Source organism: Apus apus, chromosome 24 (genome assembly GCF_020740795.1).
Source record: "Apus apus isolate bApuApu2 chromosome 24, bApuApu2.pri.cur, whole genome shotgun sequence".
NCBI lineage: Eukaryota > Metazoa > Chordata > Aves > Apodiformes > Apodidae > Apus > Apus apus.
This window is the reverse complement of record NC_067305.1, coordinates 1,082,751-1,106,714: the sequence shown is the minus strand read 5'-3', so window position 1 is coordinate 1,106,714 and position 23,964 is coordinate 1,082,751. Positions and strand designations below refer to the sequence as shown.

At 61.7% G+C, this 23,964-nt stretch overlaps 1 protein-coding gene across 1 annotated transcript in view; it reads left to right on the top strand.

Moving 5' to 3' along the window:
• The first annotated feature begins 7,774 nt into the window (after positions 1-7,774).
• The window catches only part of LOC127394081 (protein unc-13 homolog A-like), a 37,043-nt gene continuing 20,853 nt past the window's right edge, over positions 7,775-23,964 (top strand). Inside the window, 15 exon segments of the mRNA XM_051639821.1 lie at positions 7,775-7,869; positions 11,932-11,961; positions 12,354-12,453; positions 12,590-12,707; positions 12,901-13,024; positions 13,213-13,286; positions 13,363-13,417; positions 14,162-14,197; positions 14,709-14,776; positions 14,778-14,920; positions 17,087-17,683; positions 20,281-20,374; positions 21,397-21,446; positions 22,268-22,346; positions 23,601-23,606. Coding sequence (XP_051495781.1) covers positions 7,848-7,869; positions 11,932-11,961; positions 12,354-12,453; positions 12,590-12,707; positions 12,901-13,024; positions 13,213-13,286; positions 13,363-13,417; positions 14,162-14,197; positions 14,709-14,776; positions 14,778-14,920; positions 17,087-17,683; positions 20,281-20,374; positions 21,397-21,446; positions 22,268-22,346; positions 23,601-23,606 — 1,596 coding nt within the window. The 5' untranslated portion in view covers positions 7,775-7,847.

Below are 23,964 nucleotides of genomic sequence, written 5' to 3'. Positions count from 1 at the left end.
GGGGGCTGATGTGAAGGCTGGACACTGGGTGCATCCCCCCACCTCAGCTCCAGCCTTTGCTGCTGGTTTATGTGGGGTTTCACGAGATGCAACAAGCCAGGGGACAATGAGGCAGGGAGATAACCTGCCTGTCTCAGGGGGCTTGCAACTGTCTGGTACCACCCAGGCAGACAGGACGGGCACAGCAGTGAGGGGCTGTGGGGCAGAATGGGGGCTGGGAGCGTGTTGACCCTGGACTGGCCCCTGGGATGCTTCAGGCTTTGCCAGGGCACTTTTCCAGCCAGAGATCCCCAAATGGGAACCAGGGGGAAGCTGTGGCATCCCACAGTTTTCATCTCCAATGAGAGCATCTTCACTCAGCCTTGATTCAGCAAAATAGTGTGGGTTTTTTTTCCAAGTGCTGCTGCTCCCAGAACAAGGACAGACCCAGGGGCTACTGGCACCTCCCAGGGGCTACCAGCATCTCCCAGGCCTCCGGGCACACAAGATGGATTCCCAAAATATTTTAGGGGCTAAAAGCAGGCAGCTGATGTGCTTGTCGCCTCGGTGGGAAACTGGGGCTGAGGGAGCTGAAAAGATCAGCCCTGGATTGAGGGTCACATTTGCCTTCACTCACCTCCCTGCCTGCCCATCACCCACTAGCCCCCCTAAGCCCTGCCAGCACCGGCACCCACGAGTGCACCGCGGGGTACTCAGCAGGGGGGTCACTCCGACACCCCTCAGCCCCTGGGTCCCCGCCAGCCCCTTCCCGTCCCGCTCAGCGTCACCGGCCGCCCCCGCGTCCCGGCGCGACCCGACCCCCCGGTGGCCGCGCAGGGGCTGCGGGGGCCGCCTCAAAGGCCCGATTTTCTGGCTCTGAAGCCCCGGCTCTGTTCGCGGCAGCCGGCGGGGCCGCGTGGGCGCTCCCGAGCCAAGGGGCACGGCGTTCCTGCCGCCCCACCGGGGGCTGCCGGGGGGGGCGAGGAGCCAGTGCCCTCCCCCTGCAGCCCTTTGATGGCGGCCCAGCCTCTTGCCCTGGAAACTGCGGCCGCCCACGGCAGGACAAGGTCCTGCTCTGCCCCTGCCCTCTGTGCCCCAGCTCCGGGCTACCATCTCTGCACGGGGATGGGGACAGCTTTGTGTCCCCGGGCTGTGGCCCTGCAGGAGCTGCTCACCGCCGGGGCTTTCGGGCTTCCCTCAGAATCCTGAGCTGCTGCAGCAGCAACGGCTGCTGCTTCCCAGCAGGGATCTGCTCAGCCCATCTGCTTCCCAGAAATCCCTCATACTAGTCCTGGAGAGCCACCGGGTCCCTTCCAAAAGGAGATGGGTGCTTGGGAGCTGCTGCAAACACCGGGCAGAAAACTGGGCTTCTCCCTGAGCACCCACAGCCCCTGGCTCCACCTCTTGCTGTGGGGCTTCGTCTCCTTTCCAAAACCAGCCCTAAAGCCAGTGTAAGGCATTCCCCAGAACTTGCCTTGCGCCTGGGCAGGTGCTTGGGGATGGACAGACAGACACCCAGATCCTCTGGTGGACACTGTCCCCAGAGGAGAATCTGGCAGAGGTTGGGTGAGGCTCACACATCAGCACAGACCTTCACTGCCAAGCAGGGAGATGCTCTTCCCTGCCCTGCAGGTTTTCTACAAAAAGCATTCACGGGAGCAAAACATCTGGCATGAGCCAGGGTGAGGACATCCCAGCAAGGCCCAGGGCCCAGCCAGGACCTGGGCAAGGTCAATATCAGCAGGAACAAGCAGAAAACCAAACCCCTGATGCAGGGAAACCACCCACCCAACCATCAGTGAGTGGATTGCACCCCAGCCCTCCTCCCCCTCGCTCCCAGCCAGGGCCGTGACATAACCCTCATATCCTTGGCCTAAAGTCCTGCTTTCGCCCCACAAGTGGCCTCCCCTCCTCCCAACCCACGTGGCCAAGCCCCAACCCCAGCTCCCCAGCCCACCTGTCCCCACTCACCATCCACCACGTCTTTGCCCTCACGTTGTAGCACAGCTGCCACTTCACCGCGTCCTCGGCCACCGCTGCTGCCACCGAGCTTGGCACATCCATTGCCCCCGCCTACACCAGGAGGTACCTGGCCTGGTGCCCTGGTGCCATCACAGACCTTTTTCCCCCCCAAAACCAGCAACCCCCAAGTTGGTGTTCTCCACTTGGGGAAATACAGCTGGATGGAGGCGAGGAATAAACCCAGCCCTGGAGCTTTCCGGCTGCCCCGAGGGAGGCGGGTCGGCTGCTCTTGGACTCGTGGGTGGTCACTGCAGGGCAGGGCTGTGCCAGCAGCTGGGCAGGACAGCACCCGTGCCGGGGGGTGGAGGGACCCTGGGGGGTGGGAGGTCAAAGGGATGCGTGGGGTCTCCAAGGCTTTGGGGATTGCTTTGGCTCAAGACCAGGGGTCCCTCTGCCTCTCACGCCTGCAGAAACTCGGGGACGGAGTGAGTGGTGTGTGGCAGTGTCACCTGAGGGCCTGGAGACCAGCAGGGCTATGGGGGCTGATCTCTGCTCACAGAGTGGTGCTGGGATCTGGCCCCTGGGGAAAAGCAATTGCACATCCCAGCCCAGGGGCCCTGGTTTGGTCCCAGCACAACCTGGCCCCAAGGATGTCCCAGGCTCTTGAGGCCCCACTGATCATGCCTAACTGCTTCCCCCTGAGCCTGTACCCTGCTCAGCCCCCTCCCCCCCCCAAGAGATGAGCTTCCCTGGGCTTTGGGCACTGCCATGGGGAGCCCCAACCTCCAGCAGGGCTGTCGGTTGTCCCTGTCACCATCAACTTAGAAGGATTCAGCGTCCGCCCTCCCAGTAATTACAGTCTGACTCAGGGTTGGGGCTCGCGGGCTGATCACCTCCTCTGGGCGTGGCTGAACTGCTGGCTCTGGCTTTGTCACCCTCAGCTGCTGCTGGGTCCTTCCTGGCACTGCCCACTGGGACAAACCCCAGGCCTTGCTGCGTGCTCTGCCACCCCCCTTGTCCCCCTCCCACCCTCCAGCCCTGCCTCGCTGCCCAGCCAGGGTGCTGGCAGAGCACAGCTCCTCCAGGCTCCTCTCCAGGGCTCTGCAGCACCTCCTAGGACATCCCTGGAGCCTGGTGACCCATCCATGATACAGGCAGCAGGCAGCAGAGACCTAGGGGTTTGCTAGGAGGATGAAGGAGGTTTGTTGTGGTTTGCTTTGCTTTGAAGGTCCAGGAGTCACAGAAGAAGCTGCTTCGATGCTGAGCTGGGGCTCCAATGACATATGGAGATACTTAGATAAGAAGATTTTGAGGGTGGGAGGGTCCTGCTGGGGTCTGGGGTCTGCCAGCACTGGGCACTGCCCACGCCTGGGGGCTTGGGCACAGCAGCAGACTCAGGACAGAATGATGTGGGATGCAGGAAATGGCTTTGCAGGGAGGGAAACAGCTTGAGAGGCAGGTTGCAGAAATTCCACTCCTGGAAATAATTAATTTCAAGGCCTGGAGATGGCTTTCTGAGGTTTGTTTTCTTTTTTCTTTCTGAGAACATTTTTTTATGGTTATTTTTGATCAAAAGCCAGGCTTGCAATGGGAAAGAACCCAGGGGCTTATAATGAACATTTTCCCTTCCAATGAGACTTCTTTTCATCCAAAAAATGGACTGAGGCAGAAAATAAACCTGAGGGTGAGCCATGGGAGCAGCTCAGCATTGGGTGCCAGGGCTGGAAGGGAGATGCAGTGGGACAGGGATGCTGGAAGGTGGCATCGGGCAGCAGCAGTTGCAGGTCCCTCTGTGGAGGGAAGTGCAGATGGAGGAAAATCTTCCTGCTTAACAATTACTGCTCAGCTGGAAAAGGTTTTAAAGCAGCACGTGCCTGCATGGGTAGGATAATCATAGAATCACAGAACCATGGAATGGTTTGGGTTGGAAGGGACCTTAAAGATCATCCAGTCCCAACCCCCTGCATGGGTAGGGACACCTCCCACCAGCCCAGGCTGCTCCAAGCCCCATCCAACCTGCCCTTCAACACTGCCAGGGATGGGGCAGCCACAGCTTCCCTGGGCAACCTGGGCCAGGCTCTCACCACCCTCACAGCAAAGAATTTCCTCCTCATCTCTCACCTCAATCTCCCTCTCCCAGTTTTCATCCCTCCCCCTTGTCCCATCCCTCCCTGCCCTTGTCCCAAGCCCCTCCCCAGCTTTCCTGGAGCCCCTTCAGGCACTGGCAGGTGCTCTAAGGTCTCCCTGGAGCCTTCTCTTCTCCAGGCTGAACACCCCAACTCTCCCAGCCTGGCTCCAGAGCAGAGCTGCTCCAGCCCCTCATCATCTCCATGGCCAAGAGCCATCTCCAAGAGCTCCATGTCCTTCTTGTGTTGGGGGCTTCAGAACTGGACCCAGCCCTGCAGGGGGTCTCATGAGAGCAGAAGGGGAGAATCCCCTCCCTGGCCCTGCTGGCCACGGTGCTTTTGGTGCAGTGCAGGACACGGGTGGTTTCTGGGCTGCAAGTGCACAGTGCCAGCTCATGCTGAGCTTCTCATCAGCCAACACCCCCAAGTCCTTCTCCTCTGGACTATTTTTGATCCATTCTTCATCCAACCTGTATTTGTGCTTGGGATTGCCCTGACCCATCTGCAGAACCTTGCACTTGGCCTTGTTGAACTTCATGCAGTTTGCACAAGCTCACCTCTCCAGCCTGTCAAGGTTCCCTGGGATGTTCTCCCTGCCCTCCAGCGTGGTGACCTCCCCACACAGCTTGGTGTCATCAGCAACATGTGTGTGGTTACTGGGGGGTTTGCTGATGGGTATTTGGTGTTTGTGGCATGGCACATGCATGTTGGGACATGCAGGCCATGAGCTGACTGTGAGCAGAAGACACGTGTCCTGCTGAAGCAGTGCTCTGTGGCTGCCTCTGTGGCAGCAGCAGGGGGGAGATGGCACAAGACAGCACCCAAAAAAATACCTCAGGGGCTGGTGAGACCTTGGTGGGGTTGGGAAGACCCTGAAACTATGGTCCTGGCAGGAGCTGGGGGGACCCTGCACCACCTGCAGCCCTGCCAGGATGGTGGTGGTGGGAGTGGGCACAGTGGGGCACTGCCAGGGGGTCCCAGGCAGCCAGCCCAGTTTAGCAGACTGGGTCCATCGTCTGGGTGTCACCTGCTGGGAGATTGGAATTGGTTTTGTGTGACAACAGGAGGCACAGGAGGGGAAGCCCACCCGGAGGGGCAGGTGGCTGCAGTGCTGGCTGCCAGGCATTGGCATTGGCAGAAGCAGTGCAGGGGAGCAGGAAGGGACAACTCTCCACTGCCAGCTCTCCACTGGGACATCTCAGCAGCAGGACATCTCTGTGCTGGGACACTGGCACAGCCCTGTGTCACCTACCAATCTGCCAAGGGTTGTCCCAGCAGAAAGCTGGAGTGGGACAGTTCTCTTAGACCCCAGGAGAGCCAGGGGACAGGGGAGGGCTGGAGCTGAGGCAGCTTATAGAGGGGAGACCTGGGGCAGGGTGGCCTCAGCACCCCTGCTCCACCTGGGACCACCCCACCTCCTCTGCCTCAGCATGGGCCCAAAGTGCAAAGCCCAGCCCTTCATGCCTCAGTTTCCCTGGCAGGCAGGGCTCTGCTTACCCCTGCCAGCAGCAGGTGGGGGCCACTGGTGGCAGCAGGAGGTGGGAAGGATGGACAGTGGACACACGTCACACCCACCCAGGGTGTGGATGGAGCCTGGGCACACACAGGCTGGTCTGGTCACACCTGCATGTGCACACACATCGAATCATGGAATTCTTTTGGTTGGAAAAGACCTTTCAGGTCATCAAGTCCAACCACTAACCCAGCCCTGCCAAAGCCACCACTAACCCATGTTCCCCAGCACCACATCTACAGGGCTTGGAAACCCCTCCAGGAATGGGGACTCCCCCCTGCCCTGGGCAGCCTGGGCCAGGGCCTGACAACGCTTTCCAGGAAGGAACTGTTCCCAAGATCCAATCTCAACCTCCCCGGGAGCAACCTGAGGCCATTTCCTCTTGTCCCATCACTTGTTCCTTGGAGCAGAGCCCGACCCCCCTGGCTCCAGCCTCCTCTCAGGCAGCTGCAGAGCCAGCAGGTCTCCCCTCACCTCCTTGTCTCCAGGCTGAACCCCCAGCTCCCTCAGCTGCTCCTGCTCACACTTGTGCTCCAGCCCCTTCCCCAGCTCCACTGCCCTTCCCTGGACACGCTCCAGCCCCTCCATGTCCTTCTTGTGCTGAGGGGCCCAGACCTGACCCCAGGATTCCAGGTCTGGCCCCCACCAGTGCTGAGCACAGGGGAGCAATCCCTGCCCTACTCCTGCTGGCCACACCAGTGCTGGTACAAGCCAGGCTGCTGGTGGCCTCCTTGGCCACCTGGGCACACTCGGGTTCATATTCAGCTGCTGTGACCAACACCCCCGGGTCCTTTTCCACAGGCACTTTCCAGCCCCTCTTCCCCAAGGCTGGAGCAGTGTCTGGGGTTGTGGTGACCCAAGGGCAGGACCTGGCACTTGGCCTTGTTGAACCTCACATGGCCTCAGCCCAAGGATCCAGCCTGTCCAGGTCCCTCTGCAGAGCCTAACAACACCAGTAACACGTGTGTGCACACCCGTGCCCTCAGTCCTACATATGGACACAGACACACGTGCACATGGACACGTGAATGTGGGAACACAGGCAGGGCCAGCCAGGGAGCCCAGAGAGACAGGCTGGGAGCAGCAGAGCTGCCAGTCCCTCTGTCCCGCGTGGCTGGCAGCTTCTCCAGCCCCTGAGCCATGATCACTGTGCCCAGATCTCAGCATTTCTTTGAGATGTGACATTTGGAAGTGGAGAGATGGGATCCTCTTGGGAGGGATGAAAATTTACCCCCCACCCTCTGCTTAGACCCATCTCTGCACAGGCACAGTGTGGCCCATGGCTGCCCACTCCAGGGGGCTGTGAGACCCCTCTCTGTGCCTTCCCCTGGGGTGGGGTAACATTGCACCTTGAAGCTGTTAGAGCGAGTCCAGAGGAGACCACGGAGATGATGGGAGGGCTGGAGCAGCTCTGCTCTGGAGCCAGGCTGGGAGAGTTGGGGTGTTCAGCCTGGAGAAGGTTCCAGGGAGACCTGAGAGCAGCTTCCAGTGCCTGAAGGGGCTCCAGGAAAGCTGGGGAGGGACTTGGGACAAGGGCAGGGAGGGATGGGAATGGATGAGGGTGTAATGGTTTCAAGATGAAAGAGGGGAGATTTAGGTTGGATATGAGGAAGAAATTCTTTGCTGTGAGGGTGGTGAGAGCCTGGCCCAGGTTGCCCAGGGAAGCTGTGGCTGCCCCATCCCTGGCAGTGTTGAAGGGCAGGTTGGATGGGGCTTGGAGCAGCCTGGGCTGGTGGGAGGTGTCCCTGCCCGTGCAGGGGGGTTGGGACTGGATGAGCTTTGAGGTCCCTTCCAGCCCAAACCAGTCTGGGATTCTATGAACCCCCCCCAATTCTGGGGCTGTGCAGGCCGGACAGAGCCCCCCAGGGCTGAGGAGCCAGCCAGCCCCCCGGCACAATGCGGACCGGACAGATTCCGCCCCCGCTGGAGCCACAACCCCCCGGCCCCCCCACATCGGCACAGCCCCCCCCCCCCCCCCCATCCTCCCCCCGGCAATGCGGATGTGACAGACCCCCCCGGGGCAGCACGGGCAGGACACCCTCGGGGGGTCCAACCTGCCCCTGGGGGAGCCCGGAACCGAGCTGAGCCCCCCTGAAACCCCCGGGCCAGGGGGGGGGGGGGGGGCGGGGCCGGGGGGGGGGGCGGGGCGGGGCGGGGGGCGGGAGTGACGTCAGGCTCTGTCCGCGGTGCTGAACAAGATGGCCGCCCGCTAGCCAGGGGGGGCGGTGGCGGCGAGCCCCCCCGCGCCCGGCACCGCCACCGGGAACATGTCGCTGCTCTGCGTGGGAGGTAGCGGGGGGCGAGGGGCAGGCGGGGGGGGGGGGGCGGGCGGGTCAGAGCGGGGGGTCCCCGTTGCTGGGCAGGGCGGGCGGGGGGCGGGTTCATGGTGCCGGTACCGGCAGCCTCCCCACCCCCCCGCCCCGTGCTGTCAAGCAACGGGGGCACCTGGGGTTTTGGGGGGGGGGGTGTGGGGGGGGTAGGGGGGTGGGGGGGGGTGAGAACGGCTCCATTCACAAAAACCGGCGCGTGGATTTATGAATGAACCGGCGGGGGCGCGCGCGGCGCCGGACCGTGCGAGTGGGGGAGGGGAAGCGGGGAAGGGGGGGAGGGCTGGGGGGTGGGGGGGGGGGGCACAGCGCCGGTCCCAACCCCCCCCCACCCCTCTCTGGGGAGCTCCCGTCTGTCCCTCTGCGCCTTCTCGCCCCCCCCCCGCATCATCCCTCCTCCCCCCGTCTCCCCCCCCCCTTCACCCTCCCATATCACTCGAAATATCCCCCCACCCCCCCAGCGCCCCCCCCGGGGCACAGCCCCCCGCATACCCAAGTACCCCCCACCCTCAATACGCCCCCCCCCGCCCCTCCCCAAACTCACGATTCCCTCACCGCCCCCCCACTCCCAAGCATCATCTATCCCAGGCCCCTCCACGTTGCCCCCCCAAAACAAACCCCGTACACCCCTAAGTATCCCTGTCAATCCCTACCCCTCCTTCAAACCCTCCCCCCCCAATTTTCACCCCCCCCCCTCCTGCAGAGTCTTATTTCCCCACCTTAGATATGGGGATGCTGGGGTCGTAGGCAGCTGGGGGGGTCAGGGCAGGAGCGTGGTGGTCTGGTGGTGGCAGGGTGAGGTGCTGGCCACCCCATACTGGGAGGAACTGGGGGGAAATGCACACCTAGGGGGTCCCGGCAGACCAGTGTGCTGAGACCTGCACAAGTCAGTGCACAGATGAATCTCTGCTCGGCCTCCCTGGACTGAGTTCTCAGTCTGGGCCAGGAGGGAGAAATCTGGGGTACTCTCCTTCCCCCGTCCCCAGGCCCTGGGGCAACGCTGTGGGGAGGGGGAGGCACCTGTGGGGGGGGGCCGTGGGCGTGGTGGGACAGGGCTGGCAGAGTGTCAGCTGGGGACAAGGTGGGGCACAGGAGGTCCGGGCTCCCTCAGCAGTGTCCCCTCCCGGGGTGAAATCAGGAGGAAAAATGGGGGCTCCCTCACTGAGGACGGGGGAGACTCGCCAGCCCCAAATTTGGGGTGCCCTCCCTCTGGCGGGGCGGGGGGGGGCTGCCTCTTTGCTCCCGTTTAAGGGACTGTCACATGCAGTGACACTCGGTGAGGTCGGGGGCGGGTGGTGACAGAGCTGCCGGGGGGGCTCAGGCTTCCCCCGCCGCCCTGGCACCGTGCGCGGGGGGGGGGGCGGGCTATTTTTGTCACCCTATTTTTGGGATCCCAGGGGTGGAGGTACCACCCCAGAGCCCTCCCACGGGGGCGGCGAACCCACAGCCCCCAGGGGCTTCGTGCCGGGGGGATTCACCTGGGTGACAGGCACAGAGGTAGCCGGGGGGGGGCGGGGTGAGCGGGGACAGGGGGGTCTGGCAGGGCTGGAGGAATGTGAGGCAGACAGACAGACAGACGGATGGGTGGGTGATGGGCATCCGGAGAGACAGACGGAGAGACAAATGGGCAGATGGAGGGGGTGGGTGGGAGGTTTGAGGAGGTAGACAGAGGGTTGGGGGGTGGGAGGATGGATGGAGGGATGGATGGAGGGAGGGAAGGACAGATGAGTGGCTGGATGGTCAAAGGATGGACAGAGGGAGAGGATGGATGGATGAGATGGAGAGAGGGAGTGGATGGAGAGACAGATGAGTAGCTGGATGGTCAAAGGATGGACAGAGAGATGGCTGGATGGACAGACAGGTGAATGGATGGATGGACACAGGCATGGACAGACAGAGGGATGGATGGATGGATGGATGGATGGATGGATGGATGGACGGACAGAGGGATGGACAAAGGGATAGACAGACAGACAGGCCTGTTGTGGGATGCCTGCAGACCAGCCTGGTTTTCACACCACTGCCAGTCCAACCCCTGCCTCAGTTTCCCCAGGTGGCCAACACCCCCCCAAAGAGGAGGCTGATTGCCCCAGCCTGGGAAACCCCTTGTGTACCCAGCTCCTGTGGAGGTCCTGCTGTCTCCAGCTCCTTGTCTGGGGGGAAAGGCTCAGGCTGAATTTAGCCCAAGGGTGGCATCCTGGGACCCACCACCCCTGCACCAGCCTTGGGGACCTATGGGTGGCACAGCCCGCTCAAGGCTCAGCTGCAGATGGTGGCAGCAGGACATCTCCCCAGCAGTAGATGACAGCAAGGAGAGACACGTGTTCCTTGGGAAATTGTTTGTTCCTGTCAGCTTGGGTATTTTTGGAGCTTTTCTCTCCTCTGCTCTCCCGGTTTGAAGGCAGCAGCTCAGGAGGAGCCCTTGGCCCCAGCTGGTGCATCTGGGTGGGGTCAAGGGGAGGCTCCCACACCGGGGGTCCCTGGGCAGCTCTGAGTATGGGCAGGTCCTGGCACCAAATACTGTATTATCATATAATAATATAATACAGAAAATAATGCACTATCTAGAATGTAACATTCCATGTGTATAGGCGATATAGCATCACAATACAGAGTGATGCTTGTGTCCCCACGTGGTCCCCAGGGCTCCCAACCAGGTGACACCAGTGGATCTCTGGGATTCCAGAGTCTCAGCCAAACCCCCCTCCCCCGCCCTGTGAATCCCTGCATCCCTGCGTGAAGCAGCAGCTCCCGGAGTCCCGTGATTCCCCAGGAACACGGCAGCCAGTGATGCAGCTGGTGACCTTCCCTGGGGCAAAGTCACTGCCAAGAGCCACCCAACGCGTCCCCCTCTTGGCACAGGGTGCGTGGGGCAGACCCAAAGGATCCCCACTTATTTTTTGAACCCTTTGCCGGGGCTGAGCCAACGGTTCCCCACCTGCCTCAGTTTCCCCAGAGGGGTCCCCGGGTTAGATGGGGGCCGTGTCACCACTGCCAGGCGCACGGAGCCGGCAGCAGCCTCCCCGGGCCCCCCCGGCGCCGGGCCGTGTGTGGCTGCCGGTGACACGTCGCTGCAATCAAAATTGCCTTTGATATCACTGGGGCTATTTTAATCCCTCCTGGGTCACGTTGCCGCCCACCCCACCCCCGGCTGGCACCTGCCTCAGGGAACGCATCTCTGGGTGCTGTGTCATTCCCCGCCCCCCGCGCCTGGTCCCCTCCTGGCAGCCCCCAGGACAGCCCCGACCCCACCATTGTTAAAGGGGGGGTTCTCCGCGGGGTGCCGAGCAGGATCCGGACCAGCTGCAGCCCCCCTGGATGGGCAGGGTGGGAAGCAGCCCCTTGGTGCCCCTCGGGCGGCGGGCAGGGCTAGGGAGCCGTGGGGGGCATTCGGGGGTTCCCTGCTGCAGGGAAGCGGGGGGAGGGGAGCATCTCCACCCCCCTGGGGCTGCCGTGGGGCGCGGGAGGGCTACAACCTGCCCCCCCTCCCGCTCGCCGGGTATGAAATCGATGAGCCTTAACGATGCCGTCTGGATGGGGAGGGGCGAGGGGGTGGGGACGGGTTGGAGCCAGGAGGCGGTTTCCCCAAACCCTCCCCTTGCCCCCCTGTGATGTTACCGTGTGTGTGGCAACATCACCTGCTGTCCCACATGGACCTGAATTCGGAAGCGGGGACTGGGGGGCTTTAAGCCCCCTCTCAGCAGAGGAAGGCTGCTCCTTTGGGCTGCACTGAGATGTTTCAAGTTGTCCTGAAGTGGCAGGGTTTTTTTTTGGGGGGGGAGGCTTTGCTCCCCTCCGATGCCCGTCCCCCCAACTCATGCCTGATCCCCTTTCTTCGTGCCTGGCACTGAGGACTCCTGATTTACACCACCAGGAGGGATCCCACCGCCTTGCCCCACCGTGCAGCCGAGGCGGGGGGTGGGGACTGAGGTGGGGGTGGCCAGGCCTGGGATCCTCCCACCCCCTTGGGACCCTGGTGGGAATTCCCAGGCTGAACCTCTTCCCTCCTGCTCTGTCCCTACAGTTAAAAAGGCCAAGTTCGACGGGCCCCAAGGTAAGCGCCCCCCCCACCTACCTGCCTCGCCGGGGTGGGGCTGGGGCGGGGGGCTTGGCTCTTGGGCTGCTTGGATGTGGCAGGATCAGAGGAAAGGCTGAGGGGTGGAGAGGGGACCCCAGGCTCAGCATCATTTGGCAAGTGAGGGGGGGAGCACACACTGAGATGGGGGTGCCCTGGATGGGGTGGGGGAGCCCCCTGGATGGTGGGGGCTCACAGCCAGGCCACCCCTGGCAGCAGCAGGGTCCAGCCTGCCCAGGCGAGTGGGGCTGGGATGCTGAGGACAGTTGTGGGTTTGACCCCACAGGGGGGTGGGGGTGGGGGGTGTGTCTGAGATGGGGGGGGGGGGGGAGGCTCTGGGAAGCCACTTCACCCTCCCCTTGCTCCCACAGAGAAGTTTAACACCTACGTGACACTGAAGGTGCAAAATGTCAAGAGCACAACCATCGCGGTGCGGGGCAACCTGCCCGCCTGGGAGCAGGACTTCATGTTGTGAGTGTCCAGGGGCCACCTCAGGGATTCTCATCTCCCCACCCCAGCCCTGGAGGCTCAGCTGAGTCCTGGGATGCCCCCAGAGAGCTGTTGGGGTGTGTGGGGGGGTGACCTGTTACCTCTTTCCCTTCCCCAGTGAGATCAACAGGCTCGACCTGGGGCTGACAGTGGAGGTGTGGAACAAGGGGCTCATCTGGGACACCATGGTGGGGACGGTGTGGATCCCCCTCCGCACTATCCGGCAGTCCAACGAGGTAGGGAGCTGGGCACACCCCCCACCCCTGGACCCTTAGGGTTGTGCAGCCACCCCCCAGTTTTCCTTTGGTGGGGACAGAACCTTCCCCATCTCCACCTGGAGAAGACCTGGCCAGATGCTGCGCACGAGGGGTGGTGGGACTGGGTAGGGGGTCCTCAGCAGCTGTCCTCACCTCCCTTTCTGCCCTGCAGGAGGGTCCTGGGGAATGGCTCACGCTCGACTCCCAGGTCATCATGACTGACAACGAGATTTCAGGCACCAAGGACCCCACTTTCCACCGTATCCTCCTGGACACTCGCTTCGAGCTGCCGCTGGGTGGGTCCCATCCCCAGGGCCCCCAGCACCGTCCTTCCCTGCTCCTGGCCCCAGGGATGCTCATGAGGCTAGGGGGTGCTGATCTGAACCTGTGGCCCCAAAAGCTGGGGGGCTGGTTTTTGGAGGTGGTTGGGGGACGGGGGGGTGGGGGCATGTCTGTGCACAAACCGAGGTCTGTGCCCTTGCAGATATCCCCGAGGAGGAGGCCAGGTACTGGGCCAAGAAGCTGGAGCAGCTCAATGCCATGAGGGACCAGGACGATGTAAGTCAGGGCAGGGCCGTGGCCAGGGCTGGGCTGGGCAGCAACAGGCAGCCCTTACCGGTCTGTCTCTTCCCAGTTCGCCTTCCAGGAGGAGCAGGAAAAGCCTCTGCCTGTGCCCAGCTCCCAGTGCTGTAAGTGCTGCCCTGTCCCTTCCCTGCCGTGGGACCCCCGCACTGCCCCGGCCCCCCCAGCTCCCCTCAGGAGCAGGGTCAGTGCCTGCCTTGGGGCAGCTGGACCCCAGTCTTACCCCTCACCCTGTCCCCGTTCTCATAGCCCCTCCCATGTCGGCTGCTGTTCCTTTGCCCCTGCCCCACCGTGTGGGAGTTCTCCTGTGGGGCTGAGCCATGGTGGGGGGGGGAGGTGTTTAGGGGGGCATGGCAATGGAGCTCATCCCCTGGGAAGCCTGGATGAGGGGCAGTGAGGCCGGTGAGGGGGCTGCTCAGTGAGGGCTCTGTTAGAGGGGCCTGGGGGCCTTGGGGTGTGTGGGAAACCCAGTACCGGCTTGCGACATCATGGCAGCTCAGTTTGTCCCAGCCTGTGCCTCAGTTTCCCCTCCTGTAATCGCTCCAGGGCCATGCACAGCCCAGCACTGTCCCAAGCAAAACTGGTGCCTCTGTGCCCAACCCCAGGCAGTTCAGTGCCTCCATGCCCATCCCGAGTTTCCAGCCCTGCCCTGTCTTGGTCCTGCATTGCCCAGCATGAGTGATGTCCCTGTCCCCAGCATGGCTCAGTGCCAACGTGCCCCATCCTGGGGTACTGTCCTCAGCCCAGCTTGGTGCTACCCTGCCTGGGAGATGCTGGTTCCTCCCAGCCAGCTCCTGCTGCTGCCCCAGAGCTGCCTCCATCCTTATTGTCTTTGCCCCTTTTTTTTGTAGGCAACTGGAATTATTTTGGCTGGGGAGACCAGCAGAGTAAGTATCCTGTCCCCTCCCCTCCTCCCAGCCTGGCATCCCCAGCATGTCTCCCTTTCCTGTGCCATGGCCCAGGGCTGTGGCTCTGTGCTGGGTGAGGACAGAGGCACCAAGAGTCCTGGCCTGGCCTGTCCCCACAGGCTGGTGGGGACACTCTGAGGCTCTGTGCCCTCGGGGTGCCCTGGTGGCAATGAGCAGCTTGTGCTTTGCCTCTGTGAGAGGACATCAGTGGGGCAGAGGGAGGTTCCCCACATGCTCTCCTCCTCTTTCCCCTTCTGAATAGCCAATTCCCCCCCCTTTCCTCCACTTGCCCCCCAAAACTCCTCTCTTCAGAGGGGAACATGTGCAGCTTGTCCTTCATGCCTTCCTGGGTCTGTGTCCCCAGCACAGCCCCAGTGGTGGGGACATGGCAGTGGCAGTAGCTGTGCTGGGCATGGGGCAGATTTGGGGCATCCCTGGTGACAGTAGGGGTGCGGCCATCCCCTGTCCCACTCACTGTGACCCCTTGCAGATGATGACCCGGACAGCACAGTGGATGACAGGGACAGTGATTACCGCAGCGAGACCAGCAACAGCATCCCCCCCCCCCTACTACACCACCTCCCAGCCCAACGCCTCCGTCCACCAGTACCCCATGAGACACCAGCAGCAGAGCTCCCGTGACTCCTACACTGACTCCATGCAGAGCTATGAGATGGACTACTCGGACCAGCGTCCCATCAGGTACTGCCAGACCCCCCTCAGCCCCTGGGACCTTCTCTCTCAATCTCCCCCCCACAGGTGGCAGAGGCCAGCGGGTCCCTGGGGTGATGCCAGGGATGGCATTCCCAGGGCGGTGGGTGACAGAGGGACGGATGCTGAGGCAAGGAAGTGGGGGATGGTGCCAGCTCCAGCCCTTTCCTTCTTACTGGAAGGTTTTCTAGCTCCTTTGAGTCACTGCCCTCCTCTGTCATTGCTGGGCTTGGGACCCCCGAGCCCCCCGGCAGTTCAGAGCTGGTGGGGCGGAGATGTAGGCAGAGCTGCAGGCAGGGCCCCCTGCCCAGTGCTTTGCCCCCACGGTGGCCGCACGGCCCGGTTCCTCACCAGCAACCAGCCCAAGGTGCCAGAGCCTCCCTGCCGGTGTCCCCACAGCAGAGGGGCTGCCGGGGACGGGACGGCGGGTGGCAGCAGGGACGCGACGCCCGGGACCTCGCTCATCATCTTCCTCTCCTCCCGGCAGACGCTCTGGTAGCGTAGACTCTGCCGCGAGCGGCCGCGGCGACGCTGAGTCCGCTTCCGAGTCGAGCAGGCGGACCAGCCGCCAGGCTTCCCTCGGGAGCAGGCGGTCCCTAGACCTATCGGATAGGTGGGTCCTCCCTCGTCGCGTGCCGTGTGCCCTCGCAGAGTGCTGTGGTCGGTCCTTGCAAGCCATGGTGAGGCCAACACCAGTCCCCCCGCACGGCTGGCCTCGGGCTGCCGCCGGGTCCCTCTCCCTGCCAGGCCGAGGAGCAGCCTTGGGATGCTCCAGGTGTCCCTTGGCCCCTCCGTGTCCCCTCTGGCTGCTGCGTGCCCAGTCCCTGGGGACCATGCCCTGGCACCCTGGTCCTGCTCACTGGCACTGCCAGGCTGGCAGCTCTGCTGCCTGTATCCCAGGAGGTGTGGGAGCTGGGGCCTTGGGGACTCACATGCCACCCTCCGTTTCTGGTCACCTTCTGGGGAGCACCTGGCTGGGCAAGAGCCTGGCACAGTGATTTGGGACCCTCGCAATGTGCCAAGGGCCCTCTCCTGGCTCTGGCCAGGATCAGGCTGGGGAGGTGAGGTGTTTCCAGGCATGAGCCATGACTCCTGCATCCCTGTACCCCAAGTCACCTTCCCGAGGCACCTGGATGATGCCAGTGCCCCTCCCTGCTGGGACCAGCCTGGACATCCCCAGCACCCTCCTCCCTGTGGTGTCCCCTGCATCCCCACCAGCCTGGGCCCATCCAGTCCTGTTGTTCCCTTCCCCCTTGCCCATCCCTGAGTCCTGGCTGCGGGTGCTGGAGACATGGTGTCGGCCTCTTCCTAGGCATGTCCCTGTCCTGTCTGCATGTCTGCTTATGTCAACCTGTCCCCACAGAGCCCTGTGGCCACCCCATCTCTGTCCCCATCCCCTCCTGGCATTCAGGAACCCCTCTGTGCTGCTGCAAGAGGGAGACACAGGAAGGGCCAGGGGGGCAGGTAGGGTGGTGGGAAGGTGTCTGTCCTGGCAGGAAGAGAGGAGAGGGCACCCCTGGGCAGGGATGATGTGGTTAAGGGGGGTGATGGAGTTGTCCTTGGACAGTGGTGCCCAGGAGGTCTATGAGGAGCTCTAGGACGTCAGGGTAGAGGTTGGGTGGCAGATGTGCAGGTCTGGAGCAGGATGGGGTGTCTGGCAGAAGTGGTGAGCAGGATCAGCCTGAGGGTTCTGCCTGGCTGCACTCTGCTCCCCCCACCCCCTACCCCTGGCAGGGGTGAGCTGAGAGGTCAGACATTGTCCCCCAACATCTCCACATCAACCCAGTGCAGGCAAAAGATCAGAGCCCTGAGAGTGCCCCAGCCTGGGGGGCAGTCCCAGCCTTTGCCTTGTGCCCCATTTGCCAGCCCTGGCACAGGCTGCCCAGGACAGTGGTGGAGTTCCCGTTTCAAAGCCGTGTAGATGTGGTGCTGAGGGACATGGGTTAGTGGTGGCCTTGGCAGGGCTGGGTTAGTGGTTGGACCTGATGATCTTAAAGGACTTTTCCAACCAAAACGATTCTATTCTGTGAGTCCCAGGCCAAGGAGGCTGGTGCTGACCAAGGGCCCTGCCTGCGGGTGGTGCAGGGACCCCGGGGCTCTGGCTGGTCTGGCCGTGGTCCCATGGGAGCCTTGTCCTTGTCTCCCTTGTCCCCGCAGCCCCACAGGGAGCAGCCGCTACGCCTCGTCGGCCGAGCTGAGCCAGGGCAGCTCCCAGCTGAGCGAGGACTTTGAGAACGAAAGCCTGAGGGACTCGGAGCTGGATGAGCGGGACGGGGACTCCTACCACTCCTGCCACAGCTCCGTCAGCTACCGCAAGGACTCACCCCGCTGGGAGGAGGAGGACGATGACCTCTATCTGGAGGAGGAGGAAGAGGAGGAGGAAGACTTCAATGAGGACTACAGTGAGAACGAGGAAGGCTACCCCAAGGAGGAGGAGCAGGAGGAGGACCTGCAGGAGCAGGGCACATATGAAGCCCCCGAGCATGATGCCTACCCCCCGCTGCAGAAACCCCCCGAGCAGCAGCAGGTCCCACCACAGCAACCACAGCAACCCCAGCTGGTCCCACCACTGAAGCTGCAGCAGCAGGAGAAGAAGGAGGAGGGGAAAGAGGAGAAGAAGGAGGAGAGGAAGGAGGAGAAGGACACCTCTATCCCCCAGGAAACCCTGGAGGCCATCCCGGCCCAGCGGGGAGCAGATGAAGCCCCCCAGCCAGAGGTGGCCCTTGAGCCCAAGCCCCCAGAAGCAGCTGAGAGGTAGGAGGGATGTTGTCATCGGGGTGGCCCTGTGCCTGGGGACACCCAGGATGTTCAGGAGGTGGCTGGATCTGGTGCTGCTGGTGCCAAGGGGCAGTGCCAGAGACCTGCTGTGATGTCTGGAGTTTTTCATAGTCATAGAATGTGTGGGGTTGGAAGGGACCTTTAAATGTCATCTAGTCCAGCCCCCCTGCAGTGCACAGGGAATTTTTTGACTACATCAGGTTGCTCAGAGCCTGGTCAAGCCTGACCTTGAATGTTTCCAGGGATGGGGCCTCCACCAGTTCTCTGGGCAACCTGTTCCAGTGCTTCACCACCCTCATTGTAAACAACTTCTCCCTGGTATCCAATCTAAATCTACCTTGCTCTAATTAAAGGACATTTCCCCTTGTCCTGTTGCTACAAACCCTTGTAGACAGCCCCTCCCCAGCTTTCCTGGAGCCCCTTCAGGCACTGGAAGGTGCTCTAAGGTCTCCCTGGAGCCTTCTCTTCTCCAGGCTGAACACCCCAACTCTCCCAGCCTGTCTCCATAGGAGAGCTGCTCCAGCCCTTGGATCATTCGTGTGGCCCTTCTCTGGACTCGTTCCAGCAGGTCCACGTCCCTCTTGTGCTGGGGGCTTCAGAACTGGACACAGTGGTCCAGGTGGGGTCTTAGGAGAGCAGAGTAGAGGGGCAGAATCACCCCCCTTGACCTGCTGGTCACACTTCTTTGGATGTAGCCCAGGATGTGATTGGCCCTCTGGGCTGCAAGTGCACATTGTTTGCTCATGTCCAGCTTTTTGTCCACCAGATCCCTCTCTGCAGGGCTGCTCTCTACCACATCATCCCCCAGCCTGTACTGATAGTGAGGATTGCCCACCCAGGTGCAGGACCTTGCACCTGGCCTTGTTCAACCTCTTGAGGTTCACCTGGACCCACTCCTCCAGCATGTCCAGGTCCCTGTGGATAACATCCTATCCCTCTGGCATGTTGACCACACCAGTCAGCTTGGTTCCAGTTGCCTGAGGTGTGGTGGTGGGGGAAGCCCACCCTGGTCACCCCCTTGGGCACACTGTCCTGGCACAGCCACCAGGTCCATGCTAAGCAGGGGCAGAGCTCAGGGACTTTGAGATCCTTCCATGGCTCCTGGAGGGGGTGGCAGGTTTATACCCTGGGTGTGGGGGAGGTGGGAGCTTGGGGCTGTGGTTTCTCTGCTTCAAGCTATTGGCTTCCTGGATATAGGGGATACCTGGAGCTCAGCCTGGTCAGTGGAGGAAATTCTCTTCACAGGAGTGAATCCTCTCCCATGGCCACTGGCAAAAGCTCCTCTGTGGCTTCCTGTGCTGTACAGATGAATTATTTGGTGGCCAGGTCCCCACTACAGCATGTGAATAATTCATATGTTGGTTTCTGCCCTTAATTACTGGACTTGTCTGCTTCCCCATGGTTTGGTGAGCACCTCTGCTCTGTGCAGAGGGCAAGTGTGATGGGTTTGTTTGGTCTTTTATTTAGTTTAAATTATAAACCAGAGCTGAGGAATCTGTAATTTAAAAGAATGTGTAATAAGGTGGGTTTTTTTGTTTATGTGTTTTCTTTTAGAATACGTATTTAGGCCCAAGGGCTGGCTAGAGCCCTGGGGAAGGTTTCTGTAGTTCACATCTGCCTGCAGTGTCTTTTCTCCAGGCAGGGGACTCAAGGGTCCTGCACTAGTCACTGGGGACCATGGGTTAGTGCTGAGGACCCCAAATTAGCACTGAGGACCCCATGTTAGCACTGGGGACCACATACTAGCACAGGCAAGGCCCCAGAGGGCTGGTTTGAGCAGGTTTGTCTCCTGAGCTCCCCACAGCTTTGTCCCAGTCTGGTTCTGAGAACCCATCTCCAGTGTCACACCACACCAGGCCCTCCAGGAGGGTGGGATGTTTGGAGGATTTGGTTTTTGGGTTTCGTTTTTGTTGTGTTTTTTTTTTTTTTTTGCAAGAGAGGAGAAAAACAAAAGCCTACAACAAGCAGCATGTCCAGGCTGGCAGGTGCTGGGTGTTGAGAGCTCTTGACCCCAGGAGGTGCTAGCATGGCAGGGAGCAGCCAGAGGACATCCTGCTGGGATGATGAGGGGTGAAGGATGTTTAATGCCCCTGCTTTTGTCACTAGCAGGCCCTTGATTCTGAAGGGATCCCTTCATGTCACTTGGGTGCCAAGGGCAGAGTTTCCCAATGGGGGGAACTCCTGGCTTCTCCCCATTGCTCTGCCTTTGTCTTTGCAGTGGGTCTTGCTGCCTTTTATAAGGTCCTTGCTGGTAGCAAGAGGGGGTTTTTGCCAAGGCCACACTGGCTCAAGGCCCATCAGGATCCCTGAACTGCAGCTTCAGCCACAGGACCACAGACTGGTTTGGGCTGGAAGGGACCTTAAAGATCATCCAGTCCCAAGCCCCTGCCATAGGCAGGGACACCTCCCAGCAGCCCAGGCTGCTCCAAGCCCCATCCAACCTGCCCTTCAACACTGCCAGGGATGGGGCAGCCACAGCTTCCCTGGGCAACCTCTTCTAGTCCTGCCCAGGGGCTGCATCCCCCTCCCCCTGGTGCTGTGCTGGGAGGTGACTGAGGTGTGTGTGCTTGCAGGGAGCAGGCGGAGGTGGAGGTGCAGGACCCTAAAGCACGAGCCAAAGCCAACTGGCTGAGAGCCTTCAACAAGGTCTGCATGCAGCTGCAGGAGGTGAGCAACCCCCCGCCCCCCCTGCCCCCGGTCCCACGCACTGGGCTGGGGCCACAGCCCCTCCTGGGCCCAAGAACCTTCTAGACACCTCTGCTCCCTGATCCCATGGACATCCCACACCCTGAGGGCAGTGGGGACCTGGGGGCCCTTAACAGTGGTGGTCTCACAACTCCATTCATGCCAAGTGGGACCCCCCCCAAGGGGCAGGGAGCGCTGAGGACCTTCCCCTGGTGTGTGCTGCATGTGATGTGCTGGTGTGAGCCCCTCCACCCTCTCCCCTTGTATTGAGTTGACCATTTTTTGTTCTGTTTTTAGACTCCATCCTCCATCTTTTCTTTTTGTTTTGGCTCTGGATTTGCCCCCCTGGGGCTTGGATCCCCCTCCCCACTGCTTCTCTTTTCAGTTGTCCACCACCATGGCCCTTGCGCCCGCGTCCCCCCTTCCCGCAGGGAAGGGCTGTAACCTGCCTGCAGGTAAGCATGTCCAAGGGAACACCCCAGCAACGTGTGTGCCTTCCCAGCCTGTGTGTGTGTGTCTGTGTGTCTGTGTGTGCAGGGATTGCCCCACCAAGGAGGTAGAATTGGCTCTTTCCTCCCTTCTCCCCACAGATAGGCCCCCCCACAAAGGGAGGTGGCACAGTGGGGGGTCCCTGCACACACCCTGCTCTGCTCTGCCTTGTCCCCCACACTTCTCTCCAAGGGGCTGTGGGTCCCTGGGGACTTGCTGAGCCTTCCAGCACTGCTTCTCCAGGCCCCTAAACCCTGAGTTTTTTGCAGCCCCCTCCTCTGGCTTTGCCACCCTGAACCCCTCTCCTGAAGCCCACCCAACTCAACCTCTTGAATATACTTTATTCCCCATGCAAACTCTTCGCTGGGAAGAGCCCCCATGTTGTAGGAACATGCCTTTCTTCTCCCACCCTGTAAACCCTAAACATGCTTCCCCAGTGCTGAGTGCTTGGGTGCCAACAGCACCCAGCCCTGGGGAGGGCAGGCCCCCCATGATGGCCCCCCCGTGTCTTGCAGGCCCGTGGGGAAGGTGATGGAGAAGCCAAATCCCTGTGGTTCAAAGGCGGGTGAGTATGTGGGGATACTTTCAGCCCCTCTGGGGTCTTGCAGTTGTCTCTCCCCTCCTTGTTACGATGTGATTAACAAGCTCATCGGGGGGCCTGGCATGGGGAAGCATTGCCAAGGTGTGGGGGTGGTTCTTGGGCTGGATGCTGGTAGCTTGGTGCTTTTGGAGGAGCCAGCAGAGATGCCACCGCTCTATGTCCATGAGAGCCCCTGCCAAGGGGGAGAGTGAGCAGGTGAGTGGGCTGGCACAGGAGAAGCTGCCCCTTCTCTCCTGCCATCTGGGACTCGAGGGGTGCTGTGGGAACCCCTGAACTGGCACCCAGCCAGGCTGTGCCTCTCGCCCCGTCTCACCCTTGCTGGTGGCCCAGAACTGGGCGGATTGCCCTGAACACCCACCAGATCACCCTGAGGTTTTCTTGCAGCCAGAGGCTGCAAAGCAGCAATTCCCCCCTCCCAGGCCAGGCTGCCTCATTCCTCTGGCAGCAGCTCCGTGTTCACCTTTGCCATCCCAGAGGGAAAGAAACCCCGCGGCTCCCGCTCCGCGCTGCACAGCCAAGGCTGCCTCGGCCACAGGGGCTGGGGCTTCTCCAGTTGTGCCACTGAAAGCAAAACATCTTCACGTGGGCAAAACTGGAGTTTCCTGCTAGAATCCCCTTCTCTCCCTAAGTGTTCAGTCTGGTGATCTGTGGCTGGGGTGGTGGTGGGGATGGGGGTCCCACGGGTGGGTGCCAGGCCTGTCCGCCAAGTCCCCAGCGAAGGTGGGGCCATGGCAGGGAACCCTGCCTCAGTGCCCCCTCCCTGCTGACTCTCGTCTCTCTTGCAGGCCTGGTGGCGGGCTGATCATTATAGACAGCATGCCGGACATACGCAAGCGAAAACCCATCCCCTTAGTTAGCGATTTGGTGAGGTTCCTCCTAACGCCTTGCACCCCACAGCTGCCAGCTTCGCTCCTGCTGTGCCCCGCTGGGCCCCCATGCCCTGTGTCCCCCCCCCCGCCTCTAACATGGCTTGTGTTTTCTGTTTTCTCTCCTCTGGCCCGGCCCGGCCGTGGCGGCAGCGGGGCGGCAGTCAGGTTTCTGCGCTGCATTAACAGCATGCCCGACATTAAGCGTGGACGCAAATCTCTCCCTCTAGTCAGCGATCTGGTGAGCGTGGTCCGAGGGGTTAAAGAGAGAGCACCCTTAGGTGCTGCCAGCCAGCCCTGCCCAGCCTCCTCCAGCCCTGCTGTGGGGGGCCGGGGTGGCCCGAGATGTTTTGGGGGTCTCCTGGCCCTCGCAGTAGGGAGCTGTGAGGACAGCACAGCTGGGCTCTCCCCACCCAAGGGTGCTTCTCTTTAACGGAGCTCCAGGGCCCTGTCCCCCACACCAAGCATCAGCCCAAGGCTTCCCAGAACTGCGTCCAGTTTCCCATTTTTGTTACCAGTTCTGCATCCCCAGTCCCTCCCTGTCCCTCCTGCCCACCCAGCTCCGGCCGTGCTGGTGCCAGGCAGGTGGAACCGTGTCCCAGAGGAGGGGAGCACTGGCTTTGCTGAGCTGCACAGCCCCCCCGCTCCTGTCCCCACCACTGTCACCCTGTACTGCTACCACCCCATCCCCATGCTGGGGTCCCATCCAGCCCCTGGGCTGTACTGCACAGGGTCACTCTGCTGTCACTCCCCTGGTGACAAGAGGCAGCAATGTTAGAATCCAGACACCCTTTGCACCCAGAATTCGGTGCCCTTTGCCTCCTCCCACCTCTCTTTACATGTCGTTGCTCCACTTTGTGACCTCTCCAGGGTGTCTCCATCCAGTCCCCAACCTGCCTGCCCCTCTCCCATCACGCTGCCCCCCCTTGCTGCCCCCCCCAGTGCCCCCGACCCGCTCAGGCAGCCGCTGATGCTTCCGCACTGTGCTGTATTGGTGTCAGGGTGCTGGGGGTTGGGTTGTGGGTGGTGATGGGGTGGGCAGAGGGTGGGGGTCCCGTTGCCTTTTCCTGCCAGGATTTGGCTGTGGCTTGGGGTGGGAAACACCCCAGGGACTGGCCCAGCTGGGGGAGGGGTTGGTGTTGCCCCAGTCTCCACTTGTTCTGGCAGGGAGGGGGCCAGGACTTGCTCTGCTGGGAAGTGGCTCCCACTAATGATCTTTCATTCCTCCCTTGCTGGCCCTGGCTGCCTGCAGGCAATGGTAAGTGCCCCCCACCCCAGTCTCTGTCAAGAGGCCCCACTGGGGCTGAACTGGGAATGCTGTAGGCTGCTGAACTCCTTCCCATCCCACTGCACAGCGGGGCAGTGCTTTGCAGCCCTGGCATCCCAGGGAGCTGGGCTGTCCCTGCTGGCATCCTGGGGAGCTGGGCTGTCCCCACCAGCATCTTGAGGAGCTGGGCTGTCCCCACCAGCATCCCAGGGAGCTGGTCTGTCCCCTCTGCCAACCCCTGCAGCCAGCACCCACCCCTCTCTGGGCTGGGGGGCTGTCCCAGGTATTTTATGGCCACTGGAACCCTAGAGGAGTGTGGGAGGGGCAGATCCTGCTCTGCCAGATCTGG